This window comes from Setaria italica, chromosome II (assembly GCF_000263155.2).
Source record: "Setaria italica strain Yugu1 chromosome II, Setaria_italica_v2.0, whole genome shotgun sequence".
NCBI classification, from domain to species: Eukaryota; Viridiplantae; Streptophyta; class Magnoliopsida; order Poales; family Poaceae; genus Setaria; species Setaria italica.
The window spans coordinates 27,004,820-27,024,542 of NC_028451.1; the positions used below are offsets into that span (position 1 = coordinate 27,004,820).

The window sequence follows — 19,723 nt, forward strand, 5'->3', positions numbered from 1 at the left end:
GAGCGGCCTCGTTTCCTAGTATCTGCGTTGTCGCAGCCCAGTCCAGCCCAACGGCCCGCACGCTGTAAATTAAACAGACAAGTTTTTCTTTTTTAGATAGGGGAAAAAAAAGTTCCAGCTTCTACACCCACGGATCATGGATGTTTACAGCCTCACACAATACAAGGTAGTACATAGACTACAAACATCATAATCACAAAAACGAAAAGGTCTTAGACGAAGAAAAAGGACTGAAAGCTAAGCCTCAATCATATTATGAATTTTCATCCGAAGTTGTTGAAAAGCTCCATGACAGTATCCTCCAAAATCCTGCATCTTTTTCTTAACTCATCTCTCTCTTCCTCTTTAAACAGCAACGACCACTCCCTCGTCCAATAAGTCCCTCTGAAAACCACCTGCAAGGAAGATTTAGTAAAAGTTCTATTGAAAACCATATCATTCTTACTCAATCAGATAGCCCAACATAGAGCGGCTGCACCCACTAAAACTTGGCTCCTAAGCTTAGATGAAAATCCTTTTAGCCATGATCCAAATAAGTTAGATACATTGGAAGGTGGTCGAATATTGAAGGCAATGTAAATGGAATTCCAAAAGAACCGAGCCACATTGCAATAAAAAACAAGTGATGTATTATTTCAGATGCATTAAAAAACAATACTTAGTGCTTCCTTTCCAACTTCTTTTGACCAAATTATCTTTGGTGAGAGTCACTCCTTTCTTCAAATACCATAGGAAAACTTTAATCTTGAGAGGAACCTTTAGTTTCCACAAAACACACTTCCTTAGTAAACTACCGGTTTGTATCAAAGCATTATACATTGAATGAAGTGTGAAGTGGTGGCTCTTCCCATGCAAATCCAACCTGAAAATATCTTTCTCTTCACTCAATATAACAGTAGCAACTTTTGACACTAGATCATTTATCCCCTGCCAAAGTTCTCTAAAAGGAGACATTAAGAGGGATCAAATTCAACACTTTGGCTACTGTTATATGTTCTTTCTAACAATTCCGTACAACATAGGATATGTCAGTGTTTAGAAGTTAGTGGGGCTCATCGAGATCAGGAACTCGAAGGTAAACACAGGCACACGATTTAGACAGGTTCAGACCGCTGAATAGCGTAATAACCTACGTCATGTGTGTTGGTTGGATTGAATTGCTTTGGAGGAGGTCCCTGCCTCACCGTATATTGCCGGGGGTAGGGTTACAGGTCGATTGGTTACAAGAATACTAGTCGGATACGATTAGAGGAGTCCTACTCTCATTACAACGAGTACTTTTCTAATCCTCGACTAGTTCCTATCTTTCCATGTAGACTACGTCATCCTGCGTCATGATCTCCATGTTAAATGTGTCTTGGTGTCCAGCCCCATATTTAGGAATGTCTAAACCTTCTCGGTCTCCATGTTAACACTTGCCTGTTGTCGTTGGTGTTGACTTCAGTTTCCATCTTCCGACCTTCTTCATTGGTTTGAGTAGAAAGAAAGGAGGATAACAAGGAGGTGGGAGGTCCAAAAGAAGAACCTAGCTAGACAACTGATGTCATTGAAGGTAGAAGACCCACAATACACCAACAATCAATACAAAGAACCAACTCAATTAAGGTCATAAAGACAAGCATCAACATGTAAACACAGAGTTTCACCGGTCAACACACAGTCAAGGAACGAGACTAAACATTGTTAGTAAGGCTACAAAGGGTACTCCTATGAAGAGATTGATTCTTCGGACGCTAAGGCTTAACTTCTGGTGGTGAACTGGTAGCTTTATTCTTTAGATGACTTGGACAAGCTTTAGGACAGCTGACGCGGATCATCTGAACATTTTTAAATTAAAAAAGATACTTTGGAATCAAAAGTCAAGGAAGAATCCAAAGTATTTGAAAAGCAAGGAGAGGTACAACGGGTAAAAATGGATATATTAAAAATAAAATCAAGGAAACCGGTTTACAAGGATAAGTAGGTCATCAAGGAGATAAATAAGTAAGAGATGAGAGAGTAGCCATATCACCTATAAATCAAGGAGATGATATGCATCAAGATCAAAAGGCATCAAGGAGAAAGAATAAACAAACAAGGGTTGAGGATTTAGCAAAAATAAGAAGGGTAAATTGACCAAGGTGCAAGTAGCAAAAATATTTTTTTTAAGAAGGGAGTAAGCCAATAGACAAGGATTGAGAATTCAGCAATAGTAAAACAAGGTGGAGGTAAAGGACTAAGAACCAAGGTTGTTCAGAAATAAGCAATCGAGGTGTAGATAAGATGTTCAAGGAGTGAGAATAATCATTAGAGAGATCAGGGGTAAGACAGTAATTGTTTTTATAGAAAAACAGACCTTAGGAAGAGACCAGTGCTACCTATATGTATGCTAGGATCAAGTTTCATACATATAGTGACATCATAAGTGAATAACAGGAACAGTATCACGTACAAAGATACAAAAAGGACTTACAAGACTATCAGAGAAACATAGCTTAAACTCTGGAAACAGAGGCTCCAAACTTCACAGGCACTCGACCGGGAGTTGCGTACATCTAGAACTCAGCAGCATCTTCACAACATCTTCTTCTTCTGAACAGCGGTAAGCAAGGGTGAGTACACTTATGGTTGGTACTCAGCAAGGCCACAGGAACTAACCGGAATTAACGATTTAATCCATTTTCAAGTTTTAATCATTTGAGGGTCCAGGCCGCTCTTAACCGTGAGCATGACTGATATATCAGTTTACACTCTGCAGAGGTTGTATATCTTTACCCACAAATCGCGTAAAAGTTCAGAGAACTTTGGACCCAATCATGTTGTGCTGATTAGGCACAATACCACACTTCCGAGGTGTGATTGCATAGGGACGCTACGAGGCCTTTACAAAGATTCCCTAATAAGTGGCAACCCGCTAAGGTTTCCGGAGCAGTAGTAGAGCATACACCCTCCCTAGTAGATTTAGTGTCTTAGCAAAGCCCACTTCCCAAGAGGACCGAGATATATCCCATCAACTGCCGCCCCTCTTGCCCTTTTCATGTAAGATTACCCCAGACTAGAGTCTCTAATTAATCAGCCAAGACTAGAGCCATGTGGTCCTTGTGGTTGTACTGTTTTCCAGGATGGTTCTCCATGTTCCAATTAAATCAAGTGATCTTGTGAATAAAGCATAGGTAGAAGGATGGTTAGGGACACTTGCCTTTCTCCAACGTAAAGTTACTCTTACTGCTCTTCAGATCTTGCTTTCTTGAAACTCTTAACCTTCAAAGCTTCGAACGGCGATCCTTCTAATTGAAGCAAACATCAGCAACAAACAAACAAACAAGAGCAACTAAGAACAATACACCAAAACAAAAGAAAGGCTTCAAAAGAGCGTACTAAATGACAAGGGTTCAATCTAAGAAAACGCAAACGCGAGAAACGCTTAAAACGAACTATTGAGAGATTTGAATTATAAAAGAAAAGACAAGAGCTACTTGCTTAGTTTATTTTATTTGAGAAAACAATTTAAAGATATTTTGGAGAAATACCTTTAGTTGGAATTAATCAAGTCATATTTATTTTGATATGAGAAAGACGATGTAAAGCCTAGTCAAATTTTATTTATTAATATTTTAAGTACAATTTATGCAAATTAAACATTTAATTTTAAAATAAAGCATAGATCAACATCTAAGTGCATAGCTTTATATTTCGAGTTCAACTAAGCTATTATATTAAAAACACATTTTTATTTATATTAGCCAAATTAATATTTAATTATGAAGATTTGAGTTATAACCATGTAGCTTTTATTTTAGAAGGAAAATTGAATAAGTATAATCAAATTAAATTTGATTTAAGAAAAATCGAGGTTTATCTCTAATTGGCTTTTAATTGGAAGAATTATTTAAATAGGTGTTAATCAAATTAACTTTAATTTATGAAAAACCGATGTATAACCTAATTGACTTTTATTTAGGAAAGGATGTGAAATGATCATTAATCAAATTAATTTTTATTATGAAAAATGGTGTATAACTTTTGGTAACTTTTATTTAGAGAAACACATGTTAATCGGGCATTAATCAAATTATTATTAAATTTATTTTCAAAGACATGAAATGATGAGTAACAACAATACTACCGTGTACTTTATGCTGTTAAGAATCTAGCGCAACTTGAACGGATTAAAACGGAGCTAAAACGCGAAATGGACGGACTAAACAAGGTTTAAAGGACTAAAACGCGATTAACCGTAAACTACAGGGGTTAGCAGAGAAGATTACCAAGATTCAGTGAACAGAGCCCGTGAAAAGCTGAAACTTCAGGGTTAGATCTGCAAAAGGGTAAGGATTGGATCAGATTGAAGGAACTGAAAGTTTAGGGAGTTTTTCTGAAGAATTTCCAAGACACAAGGAATAAGGAAAAGATTACTGGGGCCCTCAGGGGTTAGACTGCAAAACAACACCTTCGATTCCTCTTCACACGCCTGCGCAGGGCTCTGCCGGTGCACGGGGCGGCTCTTGACCAGCGGTTCACCGGCGACGGCGGCCATCCAGGGAGGGGCTTCACTGCAAATTCGCCTTATCTTCTTCTTCAATCGTACGCAGGCGCACGAGCACGGAGAGCTACTGGCCGGCGGCCTGCCGGCGCGGCGGGAACCTGGCGGCTGGTGCAGGTGAAGAAGGAGTGCGCGGGGAAGCAGAGAGGGCCGCTCACCGGCGGCGGCGTCGGGCGAAAGCGGCGGCGCACGAGCCGGCGGCGGAAAGCGAAGACGGCGGCGGCAATGTTCTCTGGTGGCGGTGGTTCAGGGCGTGAGGAGGCGAGGGAGATGGAGGAAAAGAAGCTCCGGTGGTGATTGGCTCTTTTATAGCCCAGATAGGCAGCGGAGGCGGCATCTAGGGAGATCAAAGGGGCGCCCGTGGCCATTAATGGTGGTCGGAGTGGGAAAGCCGTTTCGTGGGAGAAGAAGGGGAAGGGGCGCGAGTGGGGGGAGGTCATGCGGCGTGAGTGGCGGAGAGCCTCAGGGAGTTGGGGAGTTGGGGAGGCGAGGCGGCACGGACGGCCTGGCGGCGCCATGCGTGCGGCAGCACCTGTGACCGGAGGTTGAAGGAGCTCCCGACAAGTGGGCCCCACCTGTCGGTGAGAGGGAGAGTGGAGGAGGTGATGGGCCGGCCTGGTCTGAGATGTCGTGCTAGGATGGGCCGGCGGAAGGAATTTTGGGCCGGTGGCCTGTTGAGGGAGGGGGTGAGGTGGAGATGGGCCGGCGTGGTTGTTAGGCTGGTGGCCTGAGAGTGGAGGAAATGAAGACGGGCAAAACTGGGCCGATGGGAGGAAAAAGGGAGATGGGTCGGAGCGGGTCGGGTCCGTGGGCTCAGCCCGTTAAGAAAGAAAGATGGATTATTTTCAGAGATTATTTTACGTGGGAATATAAATCTAGAAAATTCTAGATAAATAATTTAAACCACGAAAAATGTTCTGAAAATCTTAAAAATTCTAGGAGAAATCCTAGAGATAGATTGGGACACAAGAAATCCAAATAAAATCTTTGGAGCTCGTGAAAAAGGATTTTAGAGCCTTCCAAAAGAAATTGGATTTAGCTCTAGGAAAGAGGAGAATAAATTCCAGAAAAAGTTGGAAAATTCTCAGAAAGATCTGGCCAATCTCTAAACGCATTTTTAAAACTTTTTCACTCAAGAAATATCAAGATGCATCGACATGAATGCATAGACAAAGAACAACATTATTTGATTCCAAAAATCAAACAATTATTTTTTCCTATACTAAATTTCTTGTGAATAAAAATAAATTTTGGGAAATTTTAAAATTATGAGAAATCGTTGTTTAGTTATTTCTTTTTAATCATATCCTAAAATTCGAAAATTTCAGGGTGTGATAGTCACTCTCCTCCACTGAGAGCAGAGCACGGCCAGGACTCAGGCACCCCTCTCATCCCTCTCTTGTTTATACCCCCACTACAAACTTTGAGCACCTGAGCTCAGGAATAAAGTCGATTGACCGACCCCAACTGGGCGTAGGGCTCGTTGCCCAAACTAGTATGCATCCTGTATTATTGTGTGCTAGGTCATATCCGATCTAACGCACGGTAAAATTACAAATATTTACTTGTTAGCCAGTTTACGCACCGACACCCCGTCTGTGCCTTGAAGCAGTCAACTCTGGAGGAGGAGGAAATCAAAGCGCTCGTAGCCGCCAAGTTACTCCAAGATCGATACTTCATCAACTAGAGATCTACTTATGACGACGCCTGCCCGTTGGAGACATATCCCAATAAGACAGTAATATTTTCCCACTTAATTGAGCGGGGTCTCGCATTGCCAACTTCAGATTTCTTCCGGAGTTTGCTAGATTTTTATAAATTGGAGTTGGTTCATCTAAACCCCAATGGGATCCCCACACTGCTATTTTCATCCACTTTTGCGAAGCTTTTCTGGGATCAGGCCACATTTTCAATTATTCTAGAAATTTTTCCTTGTGAAGCCTCAGCCCTCAAAAGATCATACCCTCTTGGTTGGAAGCCCCGGGATCTTAGATGCGAGAAACAGTGAGTAGCCAGTATTTGGGTTACGAATTGATAGACTCCAATACCGGGTGAAAAGAAAAATGGTGCTACACTGGCAACCATAATCCGACTCCCCGATCCGTTGGAACAACCGCTAGCTTGATGAGCCAAAGCATGACGATTGCCTGCAAGTACCTGAGCTAGTGAAGCGGATAGCAAATCTGAAGGAACAAGGTCTGATTGGTATTGGCGTCGCATTCAGCTTCATGAAGCGACGGATTCAACCACTGCAGCAGCGCTGTCAGTTAGGCTAGAGTACACCGGCCTTGACGATCCATCCAGATGCTCTCCTGATGAAGTCAGCACGGATGAAATCATGGCTACGCTCAAGCAAATGTTCAAGAATGTGAGCGGGATCCCGACTATTGTGCTAAAATTCAACATCTTACACCCGTCGAAGCCTGTAATATTCGTAGCCTTAGCCCCCGAGTACTTATTTTGAATGTACTTGTCAACTGGCTTGTCTCACTTTGCATGAACTTTACAAATCCGACACCTTTTGATTCTTCCACAGGAAAGTCCGATACTTTGCTCCATTACGAAGCAGTCTACATATATGGCTAGAAAAAGTAATTCTTATCGTATGGTTGACAGAAAGAAACCAATGGGCCTAGGCATAAATTCGATTTGCATGTGGAAAGTTAAAGGCGACTATAAGTAAAGAACAACAGACAAATTTTTGGGGCATACGTCTATGGCATAACGTGTACCCAGCCCCATTAGCCCTGCTGTGGATTCCTTCATAATGGATAATGCCAGTTCCACAAATAGAGCACATCTGAATCCCTTTAATTTCAAAGGCTTATGGCCATAATTGACAATGCTGACTATATTGGGCTAGGCATTTTTACAATTCTTCAGCCACATGTACGAGGATAACTTCAGATGATTTAAGAAGTTGTAAATTGATATGTCTGGGTTCGGTCGAAGATACTCCCTCTATTCTGATTTACATGACGCTGGTTAGCTCAAATTTGAGCTAAGCAACATCAAATAAAAAAGAACGGATGTAGTATTCCGATTCGCAATTGTGCCGCGATCCGCAGGCCAGACTTGAGCTCGACGATCAGAGTGATCGTCATACAATGATTACTTGGACAGACTTGAGCTCGAATGCTCATACAGTGAGTGATACAGTAGCTTCTCTTATTACTTGCATTGGTTACACAACGCATTTAATTAAATGCGGTCCATTGGATCCGATTTTGTAGCAACTTTGGAAAAGCGGTAAAGAATGTCTGTACCAGGAACCTTCCTCTCTACAAAATGGGGAGAAGCTTGTGGCATTGTTTATACCTTTATTTAGCCTTACGGTTGATGAACTCTGGCAAATCCACTTTTTAGACTGTTGGTAGCTGGCAAGGTCGGGACGGCGGTCCATCTATTGGTAATGGACCAATACTAATCTATGCTAGGTGGTTTTGCATAAGAAAGAGAAATCATCTGTAGCCAGCTACCGATGGTGCCAAAATGAAAGTGTGCAATCGTCTGCAAAATATAAATAGTAGATGGCTTGGTAGTAAAACGAAGTCTACCTTAGTGGGTGAGAGTAGACGGCTGTGGTAGAACACCATATCAGTTATCATTAGAAAGATGATAATTATTTCCAACAGTCTGGATTACTTTCAGATAAATCAGATGGCGGCTTATTAAGAAGCTGTCTGAATTGTCATAAAGAAACTAGAATGTAATTTTTAAGAAAAGCGGGTAATATTTTTAATTACATATGGTTTTTTAGTGCAAGATATCTGCATTATTAATTTGAGTCACATATTTCAGACGTTGTTCAGGTAAAAGACCAAACAAAGTGCAATATATAGCTCAATTTAGTTAGTTAGATGTGATAAATCACCTTTTTTTAATGGCAAGTTGTGGCTGGGTGCTGGTGGAAAACTCTAGATGAGCTATGCTCTCCCAGAGAGGCAATGGCTCTTGCAGAAGCAGAACCGAAAATGGTGGATCTGCCAAAACCCACCACCATTTTTTTTCAAACGTTTGTATATCCTATTGATAATGATCATATTTATGGTAGTTGCAGTTAGAAACAATACCTGGTCCTGAGCAATAGCAGCTGAGCAACAAATATGTCACTTACTTAACAAGAAAGATAGAAAAACCTTGGAGACGACTTCTATTCTACATGCTCAGTACAAGCTTTGCGTATTGGAAACACACACACAACCAGCTCCCTTGCACACTGAACATCCAAAATCAAAGTCCCAACCGTTAGTAACCAGAAAGTGCATCATCAGCGGATTGAAATTTGCAAGCTGCAGCCTAGTGTTGGTGATGGCGACAAACACCCGAGAGGAGCCTCGCTCGCCCAGAGCATCGATGGTTTCCTCAGAGGCAGACGCCAAAATGGTGGTGGCCACAAGCCGTGAAGACTGCCAAAAGTTGAAGGATCTGGTGTGCCAGAAAGATGCTACGACGATGCTGGTGGTCATGTCATCGAGCAAACAGGATCCTCACGAGGTCGCGCCAGCAACCATGCATCCGCTGGTAGCAGCAGCAGCATGCAGAGGCAATAGGGAGGAGCTGAATTTTCTTCTCAACAGAGAAGGCCCACAGGAGCATCCTATTCCAGTCTCCATATTTGGCAACCAGGTTGCTGCATATTCCTGTGCTGATATGGAACAAGGCACTAATGAAGTGTCGCTTCTGAATGGTGTTACGGTGGAGGGGAACACCGCACTACATCTGGTGGCTGCCAATGGAGATGGAGAGGACTTTCTCAAATGTGCAGACCTCATCCACACCAAGAACAAAGTATTACTGTCTATGGAAGATAAAGCAGGCCTATTACTGTCTACGCAAAATAAAAAGGGCGACACGCCCTTGCATTGTGCAGCAAGGGCTGGGAAGACCAAAATGGTGTCTCATCTTATTGGTCTTTCCAAAGACAACAATATTGTTGAAGAACTCCTAAGGAAGGAGAATAATAGTAAGGAGACCGCCTTGCATGAGGCTGTCCGTATCGGAAATAAAGACATAGTCAAGGTGCTCCTGGAGGCTGATCCCAGCTTGGCTTGTTTCCCAGAAAAAGGCTCTTCAGCTCTGTATCTAGCCATCTTGCAGGAGGAGGAAAGCATTGCACAGACACTGTATGATAAGAGTGAAGGTATTCTCTCATATTGGGGACCAGATGGGCAAAATGCATTGCATGCTGCCGTATTGCGAAGCACAGGTAACTAGCTACAAGCATCACCCGTCTCCAATTCGCGTTTTCTGGCTAAGTTTTTTTTAAATATATACATGTAAATAGACTATTTTAAATAGAAAACAGTTATATGTTGTTTTAAATAGAAAACAGTTATATGTTGTTCAAGTATATATAATGATAAACTTGGCTGCACCGTTTCTACATTGTCAGTATATATGAGTTCTTTTATATACCATTAAAACATCTTGATATTTACTACCTCAAATGACTGCCATTCCGAAAATCAACTTTGTCACCAAAATAGAGTTTTGGTAGTTAAACTAGGAAAAAATCCATTTTACTCCTCTCACCTATTCACTCTGTCCGCTTAACCCTTGAGTAAAATTTAGGCTCAATTTACTCCCCGAAACTATTTCAATTAGCCTAATCTACCCCCTAATGAGTTTTTTATTTTTTATTTCTTCGTGTGTGAGTTGAATTTTAAGTTCAATTTTGTAAGAAAATACAAAACATCATGCCTTACATTAAAAAATTATAGTGAGAATTTTTCATTGTTATTTTTGTAGGTTAGAAATATTTAATATGAAATGATCTTAGATATACAAAACTGTATGAAAAGTAATTATGAAAACTTTCTAATGTTTTTTTTCTAACATAGGGTATCATGTATAAGTCAACAAACAAAATCTGAAATTAAAACTCAATTTGTACGTGAAGAAATAAAAAGAGAAATCTAATTAGGAGGTGGATTGGACCAAATGAAATAGTTCAGTGGAGTAAAGTGAGCCTAAATTTTGTAGGGGGTAAGGGGGTTAAGCGGATAAAGTGGATTTGTGAGGGGAGTAAAATGAACTTTTTTGGATAAACTATAATGAGACATATCTTTCTATGTCTTTTGCAATCAGCCCTAAATTGGTAACCTTTGCATACAACCTCGGATGGAGAAAAAAATTATGGTTCGACGGGATTGAAAACTTTGTAGTTGAAATTTTTAGATGCCCAAATAATAGATCAAAGCTTTATACATGGGCAAAATGGAATAGAACTCACTTACACGCGCATGAAAAACGCATGACATATGAACATGCCGCCGGGGGTGACCTCCAGGCCTAGGAATTTTTTTTTTTGCTATCTTCATTTGTAAATTCATATTTTAACTATTTGTGTCAGTGTGATATGCCACCTGCAGGCATAATCCGTTATTCATGCTGGCTTGGATCCCAACACGAATAACCATCCCCACTCACATCCGCTTCGTGGTACCGGTCCGACCACCGACACGAATGAGGTTTTTGTGTTGATAGGGATAAGGTGCTCTGCACTAGTGCAAGATAGTAGGCACATTGCAAAAAGTCATTAAAAGAATATTTAGAGAATCTAGATCCTCTATCAGTCTGACCCTAGTTTTGTGGTGCATTCTCTGTTTGCATAATAGAGTTGCCCAGCTATTGTTTCTTCTTTTTGTTCGGTTTGCCTGGACTAACTAAACAGCTCATTACAGAGATGGTAAAAAAGCTGTTGGACTGGAACCAGAAACTTACTTCACAAGGGGACTGCAACGGAAGTACGCCCCTTCACTTCATGTCATCTCGATCACGACTAAACACAACATGGGTTATCCATACTATTCTCTGGATTCGTGTTCCGTTTCCAGCATCTCTGGGTGCCCAAGAAGTCCGGAGACTACTGGAAGCAAATCCAGCCGCACTGTATCAACCGGACAAGTGTGGATTGTATCCTATACACATCGCTGCCTCTGTTGGTAATAAAAAGGTCGTCGCTATATTTATCAGGTACTGTCCGAGCAGTGCCGGATTGCGCGATAGCATTGGACGAACGTTCCTTCACGTTGCTGTTGAGAAATCGAGACGGAATATTGTTTCATTCGCTAGCAGAACTCGGTCGTTAGCTTGGATTTTGAATATGCAAGACAATGACGGGAACACTGCATTGCACCTGGCTGCCCAGGCCGGGAGTCTACGGATGTTCTGTTCTCTATTTGGGAATCCGCAGGTGCACATAAATATTATAAATAAGAAAGTGCAAACTCCTCTCGATATAGCACGGTGTAGGATCCCCCCAGGAATGCATTATCATCAGGCAAAGTTTATTCTCATTTTTATTCTTCATCGTAGGCTTGTTAATAAGGCACAAAAGTACAGCTGTTATTTGTGTGTCTAACTTTTTCGAATTAATGGGTTATATTGCAGAGGAGCGAAGCAAAGATTCACTGGATACTGAAACAAACCGGGGGTAGGTACGGTGGTCATCGATGGGACCATTTTGAAGGAAAATATATTCAGCGAGAAGTCGAAAGCAAAGAATTGGAGAAGTTGAAAGACTCAACGCAAGCTCTATGTATTGGCTCAGTTCTAATCGCAACAGTGGCATTTGGTGCAACTTTCGCCCTTCCTGGTGGTTACAAAGCTGACGATCACACAAATGGGGGGACACCAACTCTCGCTGGGAGGTATGCTTTTGATGCATTCATAATGGCCAACACAATAGCATTCATCTGCTCCTCGATAGCGACTGTTGGTTTCATGTTCTCTGGAACTTCAATGGTTGACCTGAAGACCCGCAAAGTCTACCTTGGAACAGCAGTATTCTTCATGGATAGTTCAGTCACGAGCTTGGCTGCTGCCTTTGCACTAGGTGTGTATATGGTCCTAGTCCCAGTTGCTCACAAGACTGCCGTTGCAGTCGTTGTGACGAGTCCTCTCGTAGTTATATTCACAAACATCGAAATTTGGCTGAAAAATGCTCTTTCTGCACGAGCTATGTGCAGTAGAATCGGAATAATTCCAGTCTTTATGGGGACCATATTTATAATCCCTGTAGGCGCGCTCTTTCAGTGCTGGCCCTTGGTGCTCATATTTGGTTGGGCTGCAGTCGCAAGGAACAACTAGCTTCATTTCGATAGAGGCATAAAGGCACCTTTGTCTTAGTTAAAGTTATATGGAAAGTTGGAAACGGCTGGTGCTGGAAATGAGTTGGCTTCCTTTTTCAGCTACTGTGTTTCAATTAATGTCAAGATCGAGATCAGATGGTGCACACTCCCATTGAGTTGTAGTGGTCACTGATACTCAATATTATGTTCCTTCGAGAGAGTTTTCTGAATTTCAGTGTGTCTTATTTCCTTGAATGTACGTTTGCTTACAAAAAATGGCATGTACTGTTATAAAGACATTTGTGATTTAATTAAGTCTTGTCTGAAGTACAATGGAAATTTTATTTATCTAAGCTATTATCTGTTGTCGCAAAATTGCCATTTACTTCATCAAACCTAATTAAGACGATCAAATATTCTGAACATCACATTCGAGTTGTGATTGTAGCAAACTAATGATTCGAATCGGAGCAGTACACTAGTGTTGATGCCTAAAAGTAGCATCAACGGGCTCAAAGCTAATCAAAGCTGATCTGACGGGCGTCCACCGGTCAGACCGGTTGCCCCAACCGGTCACCCCGAGTTCGAGATGAAATTTGGAGTCCTGGTCGAATTGGAGATAAATCGGGATTTCCTTGCGGGGAAAAGACCTCCCACTTTATAAAGGACCCTGGCCGATTGAGGGCTATCACCCAATTGTCAAACACAGTTATTTACCTTTTATCTTCAAAACCCTAACTTTTCCAACCCCTTTGCTTTCCTCCTTCACCTCGACGGCGACTGAAGATGTTTTGAGTGGCCTGCCGATCTTAGAGCAACCCTAAGCGCGCCATCAGAGCAACCCTAGGCGCGCCATCTCTGACGGGATCCCTCCTAAGGTGGTATTCTTAGGCTTTCGCGGCGTCTCTATGCCAAACCATTTTGACCGGCCAGGAGCAGGGGCTCTGACGAGGTGATCATTTGCACACGCGCGAGCCAGCGTGTTCGTGTGTTGGCCGAAAAAAGGTGCCAACGTATTTTTGCAACTCCGCTGGGGAATAAGATCTGGTTTTTACAACCGTTCCGGAAAACCCTAGCAAGATATGATCTACTACAGACATCGATAAGGACAACATCATCACGGCTTCTGTAGAAGATCTCAGTGAGGAGGAGCGGCAAAACGTCGCGATGCTCCAGGAGTAAATCAAGATGTAGTATCTTATGGGCGTTAAGAAAGATCGCAAGAGCAAGGCGATGAGAGTGCAAGAATTCAAGATGTCCGCGATCAAGATGAAAGACAGCATCATCAAGGAAATACGCAATGTAAGCAAATCATCCCCCAATTCCTCTGCTCATGATAGGCTTAATGCAATGTCTAACTTTCAAAACGAGTTTATTGCTGCTTTATCTGTGCGTATAGAAAAACTAGAGAATGGTAGATCGGTTGGGATGGCCGATTCAGCTCTCCCTCAATTAGATTCACATGACGTAGCACACGCGAGTCCGTCGGCGAGTTCAGGGGCTCCTACTGGGAATCCTACATATGGTATGCTGACTAACTTCTTTCAGGGGCAAACGTCGCCTCCCGGTCAACCGACAAAGCTGATCACGGCTGAACTGGTCAGACCGGTTGGGGCTACCGGTCAGACCGGTCAGGCCAGACAGGCTGACCAGCTGACCGTAATCCCTGAAACGCCGGTACCACTCATCGTTATACCTGGTTCGGTTGCTCCTAACCGTACTGGTGACATCGGATCATTCATACCTATGTCTAATGCGATCGCATACACGTCACCTTCAATTCCTAACACCAGTGGGTCTTCCAAGGGCATACCGAATGACGTATATGATGACCTCTATCGTATTCAAAGTGGTAGCTTACCTCATGCGAATGAAGTGAATATGGCGGCTACAATGCAAAGATCATCCTGCACATGGGATGAAAACCTCAAGTTTAATGAAGAATTGCTTAAAACCTTGAGAAGTAAACTTGGGGTTGATATTGGCAACTCTAAGCTATATCAAAAGCCGTATGATGCTAGTTTTGATTATGTTCCCTTTCCCCTAGTTGGCGCGTACATAATTTTGTTAAATTTACTGGGGAAGACAATCATACTACATGGGAACACGTTAGTTTGTATCTTCCTCTGTTGGGTGAAGCTAGTACCTATAATGCGTTAAAAGTTCGATTGTTTTCTTCGTCTCTGACGGGTACAACTTTCGCTTGGTTTTCGTTGTTGGCTCCTGGTTCTATTGATTCTTGGGATCAATTAGAACAAAAATTTCATGATCATTTCTTTAATGGGAGTCTTCAGTTAAAACTGACAGATTTGACATCGGTTAAGCAAAGCAAAGATGAATCTGTTTCTGATTACATGAAACGATTCAGGGAAACTAAAAATCGTTGTTTTAATTTGTCACTTTCTGAATCAGACTTGGCTGATCTAGCCTTTAAGGGTTTGAGATACTCTATTAGAGATAGATTGGAAGGCCAGGATTTTATCAATGTTGCAATGGTGCATGTAAGAGCCATGGCACAAGAAACTAGATTAGCTAAAGAAAAGGAAAGCTTTAAATCCTATCGTTCAAATATGCATGCTATTGAATACAATTCTGATAGTTCGAGCGACGTCGATAATGAAGTTTATGCTACCAAGTTTATTTGGCCTTCTAAAGCTAAGTCTTATTCTTGTGCATCCCTTAAGCTGGCCCATAGGAGTCGGCAAAAAGAAGTAAAATTCACTTTTGAGGTGTCCAAGTGTGATCGTATTTTTGATGAATTACTTAAGGTTGGACATTTGAAAATATCTCATACTATGCCTCCACTTGAAGAGCTAAAAAGGAAAGCATATTGCAAGTTTTATAATACTTTTTCTCATGCGACTAATGATTGCAATGTGTTCCGTTGACAGGTTCAATCAGCTATAAATGAAGGCTGTTTGACGTTTCATGAGATGCAAGTGGATAAGATGCGGTTCCCTGTCAACACAATGGACATATAGTAGCCCGAGGTACTGATTCGGCTGCATCAAGCCGAAGCTACCAAGGGCAAAAATGTCGTGATCAGGGAAGAGAAGCTCGATTTAAGGGGAAAAGAGTTGACCAGGGAAGTGGTGTATGAAAAAGGTCCAGACGGCAGAGAGTCGTTTAAAATTACTGTAAAATCTTCTGGACACGGGGGGCAAGCATCATACACGGCATCGGGTCAAAAGCCACTTGAGTCTGCTGGCCAGACCAAACCGGTCAGACCGGTGTAGGGGACCGGTCAGACCGGTTTGCCCTAGGGCCGCCTCCGAATGCTAAAACCGAAGCGTCCGGAGATTGGGACTTGGAAGCTCAATATGGAAAAAGATCAAGGGAGCAGCCCTAGGAAGAAAGTCACCTTTGATATGCTTCTGGATAAGTATACCGAAGAAAAGGCCGTTACAAGTGATCGGCAGGTAAAAAAGAGAATGAGGTCGCTTACTCATCAAGGCTCACCGCAGAGAGCGGTTGTAAAGCAGAGAAGTAACCAAGTCCAACTAAGATAGTACCCCTCCACATCTTGGGCCCCTCTGGCATCAAATCCTCCGTGCCCGGTGTGGGATGATAATGGGGTAATGTGGGTGCCTTATCAGTCCGTGCAGCAGCCCTCTTTCCATCCCGAATGGGTTGGTTCTAGAAAGTCGGCTTTGGACAGGATCTCGCATCTCACACAAGGCCGTTGGGCACCCCGCTCATTTGGCCAAGGTCCTCAGACCCAACCGGTCTACCCCAACCAGTCAGACCGGCCTGTCCAGGTGCCCAGGTCGTCTCCTCCAAGGCAAGTATATCATCCTAATAAGAGGGAGGAGGATATTCAAAAGATGGAAATAGACTCAGGGAGAGGCAAAGAGAAAGCTATCATCCAGATTGGGTCTATGAAAGTTCCCGTTGAAGCTAATGCGAAAGGACCTATTGGCACAAACAATCCGGTCGTGCTGTCTGTGCAAAGGGCTCCCGCTGCTAATGATCATGAAGCTAGCAGCAGTGGGTTGAGCTCCAAGTACTTCTTACCAAGGTGGTGTCCTCCCAGGTTGACTCACACACAGAGGAGGAAGTTGCAGAGGCTAAAGCTACAGGAGAAGAGGGAACGAGAGCTAGAAAAATAGAGGGATGAGACATTCAACGAATACAGACCCATAGCGCCTCAGAGGAAGGAGTGGGGAATTAAGGCCGACGCGCCAGCTCCACCGGTCAGACTGGTCGAGGCATCTGTGCCAACGCCCGAGCTGGTCAGATCAGTCAGGGAACCGGTCAGACCGATCGAGCCAGAGATGCCACCCGGTTTCGCTCTTTCTGTCCCAATGGCTTGTGACAATGAGTAGGCATCAGTCCATGAAATAGAGGACGACGAGCAGCTCGTTGATTATAGTACTTCGCCTGAGAGCATGAACTTGGAAATAAATATGATTCATATGTCGATGGATGGTTTTGTGATCTCGGAGAATGATTTGGCTCACCTTGACTTTTGGCCTAAGGAGGCTGTATTCCAGAAGCCTAGAGCCACCAAAAATCATCTAAAAGCACTATACATGAAATGACATATTAATGGGAGGCCAGTTTCTCAAATGTTGGTCGATGGAGGGGCAATTGTCAGCTTAATGCCCTATTCTTTGTTCAAGAAATTGGGAGGTTCAGATAGGGAGCTGATCAAGACCAACATGACTATCAGTGGTACGGGAGGAGGTGACCTATGGAGCTCATCGTTGGGAGCAAGACGTTGGCTACCGCTTCTTCGTCGCTAAGACCCAAGGTAACTTCAGTTTAATTTTGGGTCATGAATGGATTCATGCAAATCAATGTGTTCCTTCTACGCTGCATCAATGCTTAATCCAATGGGTCAGTGACGAAGTGGAGGTTGTGCATGGTGATACGTCGACTTGTGTTAATGTAGCCGATAGTTCCACCATAAGTGTGCATGATAATGTCAAGTGCCTATCTGGCGTAGATCTTTCCGATTGTGAGTACATTAGTTGCACAAAGGATGGTTTTGTCGCTGCTATGTTAAAGCCGATTGTAGATCAGCTAGCTTATCGCATATGATGCAATGTATGTAAATCTAGAATGGTTGCAACAGAGCCTAGAACACTGTCGGGCGCAGAAGAACGATATGCGTGAGGCCATTGAGGATCTTGATGATATCAATAAGTTAGGACAAGGATTCATGTCGGCCGATCCTTTAGATGAGGTGGATATTGATGATGGTACTATGCCAAGGCCGACGTTTGTAAACAAAAATCTTGAGCCTGCTTTCAAGGCCGATTTAATAAAGTTATTAAAAGAATATGTCGATTGTTTTGCATGGAATTACACTGTAATGCCTAGTTTAAGCCGCGAGCTAGTTGAGCATCGGCTGCCCATTAAACCTGGTTTTTGGCCTCATAAACAACCTGCTAGGTGTTTTAATCCTATTATTTACGATCGAGTGAAAGAGAAAATTAATCGGTTGCTAGATGCTAAGTTTATTAGGCCTTGTTGATATGCTGATTGGGTTTCTAATATTGTGTCAGTTGAGAAGAAGGGCACGGGTAAGCTTAGAGAGTGCATTGATTTTAGAGATCTTAATAGAGCTTCACCAAAAGATGAATATCCTATGCCTATAGCCGATGTACTTATTAATGCTGCATCTGGACATAGAATGATTAGCTTTCTTGATGGTATTGCCGGATACAATCAAATCTTTATGGCCGAAGAGGATATATCCAAAACGGCCTTTGTGTGTTCAGGATTTGTCGATTTGTTTGAGTGGATTGTTATGACTTTTGGTTTGAAGAATGCTGATGCTACTTATCAAAGGGCTATGAATTTGATCTTTTATGATTTGCTTGGAGTAGTGCTGGAGGTATATATCGATGACATTGTGATGAAATCGGCTAGGTCGGAATCCCATTTGACTGATTTGAGGCTTGCATTTAAGAAGATGCGTCAGTATGGTTTAAAGAAGAATCCACTCATATGTGCTTTTGGTGTATCAGCTGGAAAGTTCTACGGCTTTGTAGTACATGAGAAGAGTGTTGAGATTGATCCTAAAAAGATCGAGTCTATTAGAAAACTACAAGCTTCTACCTACAAAAGAGATTTGTAGAAGCTCTTGGCAAGATGAATTACTTGAGAAGTTTTATTTGCAACTTGTCCGGGAAGGTGAATGCGTTTACTCCTTTACTTCGGTTAAAGAATGAGGCTGATTTTACTTGGGGGGCAAAATAGCAAGAAGTATTCGAGGAAATCAAGAATTATTTATCTTCGCCGCCCGTTCTTCAGGCGCCAAAGCATGGTATTCCTTTCAAATTGTATATGGCAGTAAAAAAAGGTGTTATTGGGGTTGTTTTGACTCAAGAGACTGGAGGGAAGGAGCGCGTTGTTACCTATGTGAGTAGAGGGCTATTGGATGCCGAGACAAGGTACACTTTTATCGAAAAGTTGTGCTTATCATTATACCATGTTTGCACCAAGTTGGAGTATTATTTATTATCAAATACTTGCATAGTAGCTTGTCAAATCGACATAATTAAATACATATTGCAAAAATCTATGTTGAGGGGTAGAATCGGCAAATGGGCTTACGCTTGCATCAAATATGATCTGTTTTGTGAACCGTTGAAATCGATGAAAGGACAAATTGTAGCCAATTTTATCGTAGAGCATAGAATTGATGAGCAACTTGATTTAGATGTCGGTTATATCACTATTACCCCTTGGAAATTGCATTTCGATGGATCGGTTTGCAAAAGTGGCTGTGGTGTTGGTGTGGTGCTTATTTCACCAAACGGGGTTGTTTTTGAGTTTCTTAGCCGATTGGATCACAAGGGCACCAATAATCAAACTGAATATGAAGCTTTGCTATTCGGTTTAGAAATTTTTACAACATATGGGGGGTAAAATATGTTGAAATTTATGGAGATTCCTTACTGGTGGTACATCAAGTATCCAAGGTATGCCAATGTTTAGATGGGTTTCTAAATGCATATCTTGATAAATATCTAGACATCATATCTTGCATGGATGACTTTGTTATTTATCATGTACCAAAGGAGGAGAATCCGAGGACTAATGCTCTGGCACAACAAGCGTCTAGTTATAACATCTAGAAATGAAACTTTCACGAAGGAAAACCGACGCTTTATGA

At 42.3% G+C, this 19,723-nt stretch overlaps 1 protein-coding gene across 1 annotated transcript; it reads left to right on the top strand.

Annotated features, from left to right (window-relative positions):
- The first annotated feature begins 8,517 nt into the window (after positions 1 to 8,517).
- On the top strand, positions 8,518 to 18,682 carry LOC101760625 (ankyrin repeat-containing protein At5g02620). The gene is made up of 6 exons (XM_022824307.1): positions 8,518 to 9,731; positions 11,209 to 11,807; positions 11,918 to 11,960; positions 12,078 to 12,362; positions 18,108 to 18,254; positions 18,573 to 18,682. Exons 1-6 carry the CDS (start codon positions 8,834 to 8,836, stop codon positions 18,680 to 18,682), a joined length of 2,082 nt encoding a protein of 693 aa, XP_022680042.1. The 5' UTR covers positions 8,518 to 8,833.
- Positions 18,683 to 19,723: the final 1,041 nt, after the last annotated feature.

Bases quoted from the DNA above. Each gene is read 5' to 3' on its own strand.
- LOC101760625 (XM_022824307.1), top strand. From the start codon at position 8,834: ATGGCGACAAACACCCGAGAGGAGCCTCGCTCGCCCAGAGCATCGATG. The intron at 11,808-11,917 runs GCAAAGTTTATT...GTTATATTGCAG, and splicing joins CAGGAATGCATTATCATCAG to AGGAGCGAAGCAAAGATTCA. The intron at 18,255-18,572 runs GTATTGCCGGAT...TTGGTGTATCAG, and splicing joins AATGATTAGCTTTCTTGATG to CTGGAAAGTTCTACGGCTTT.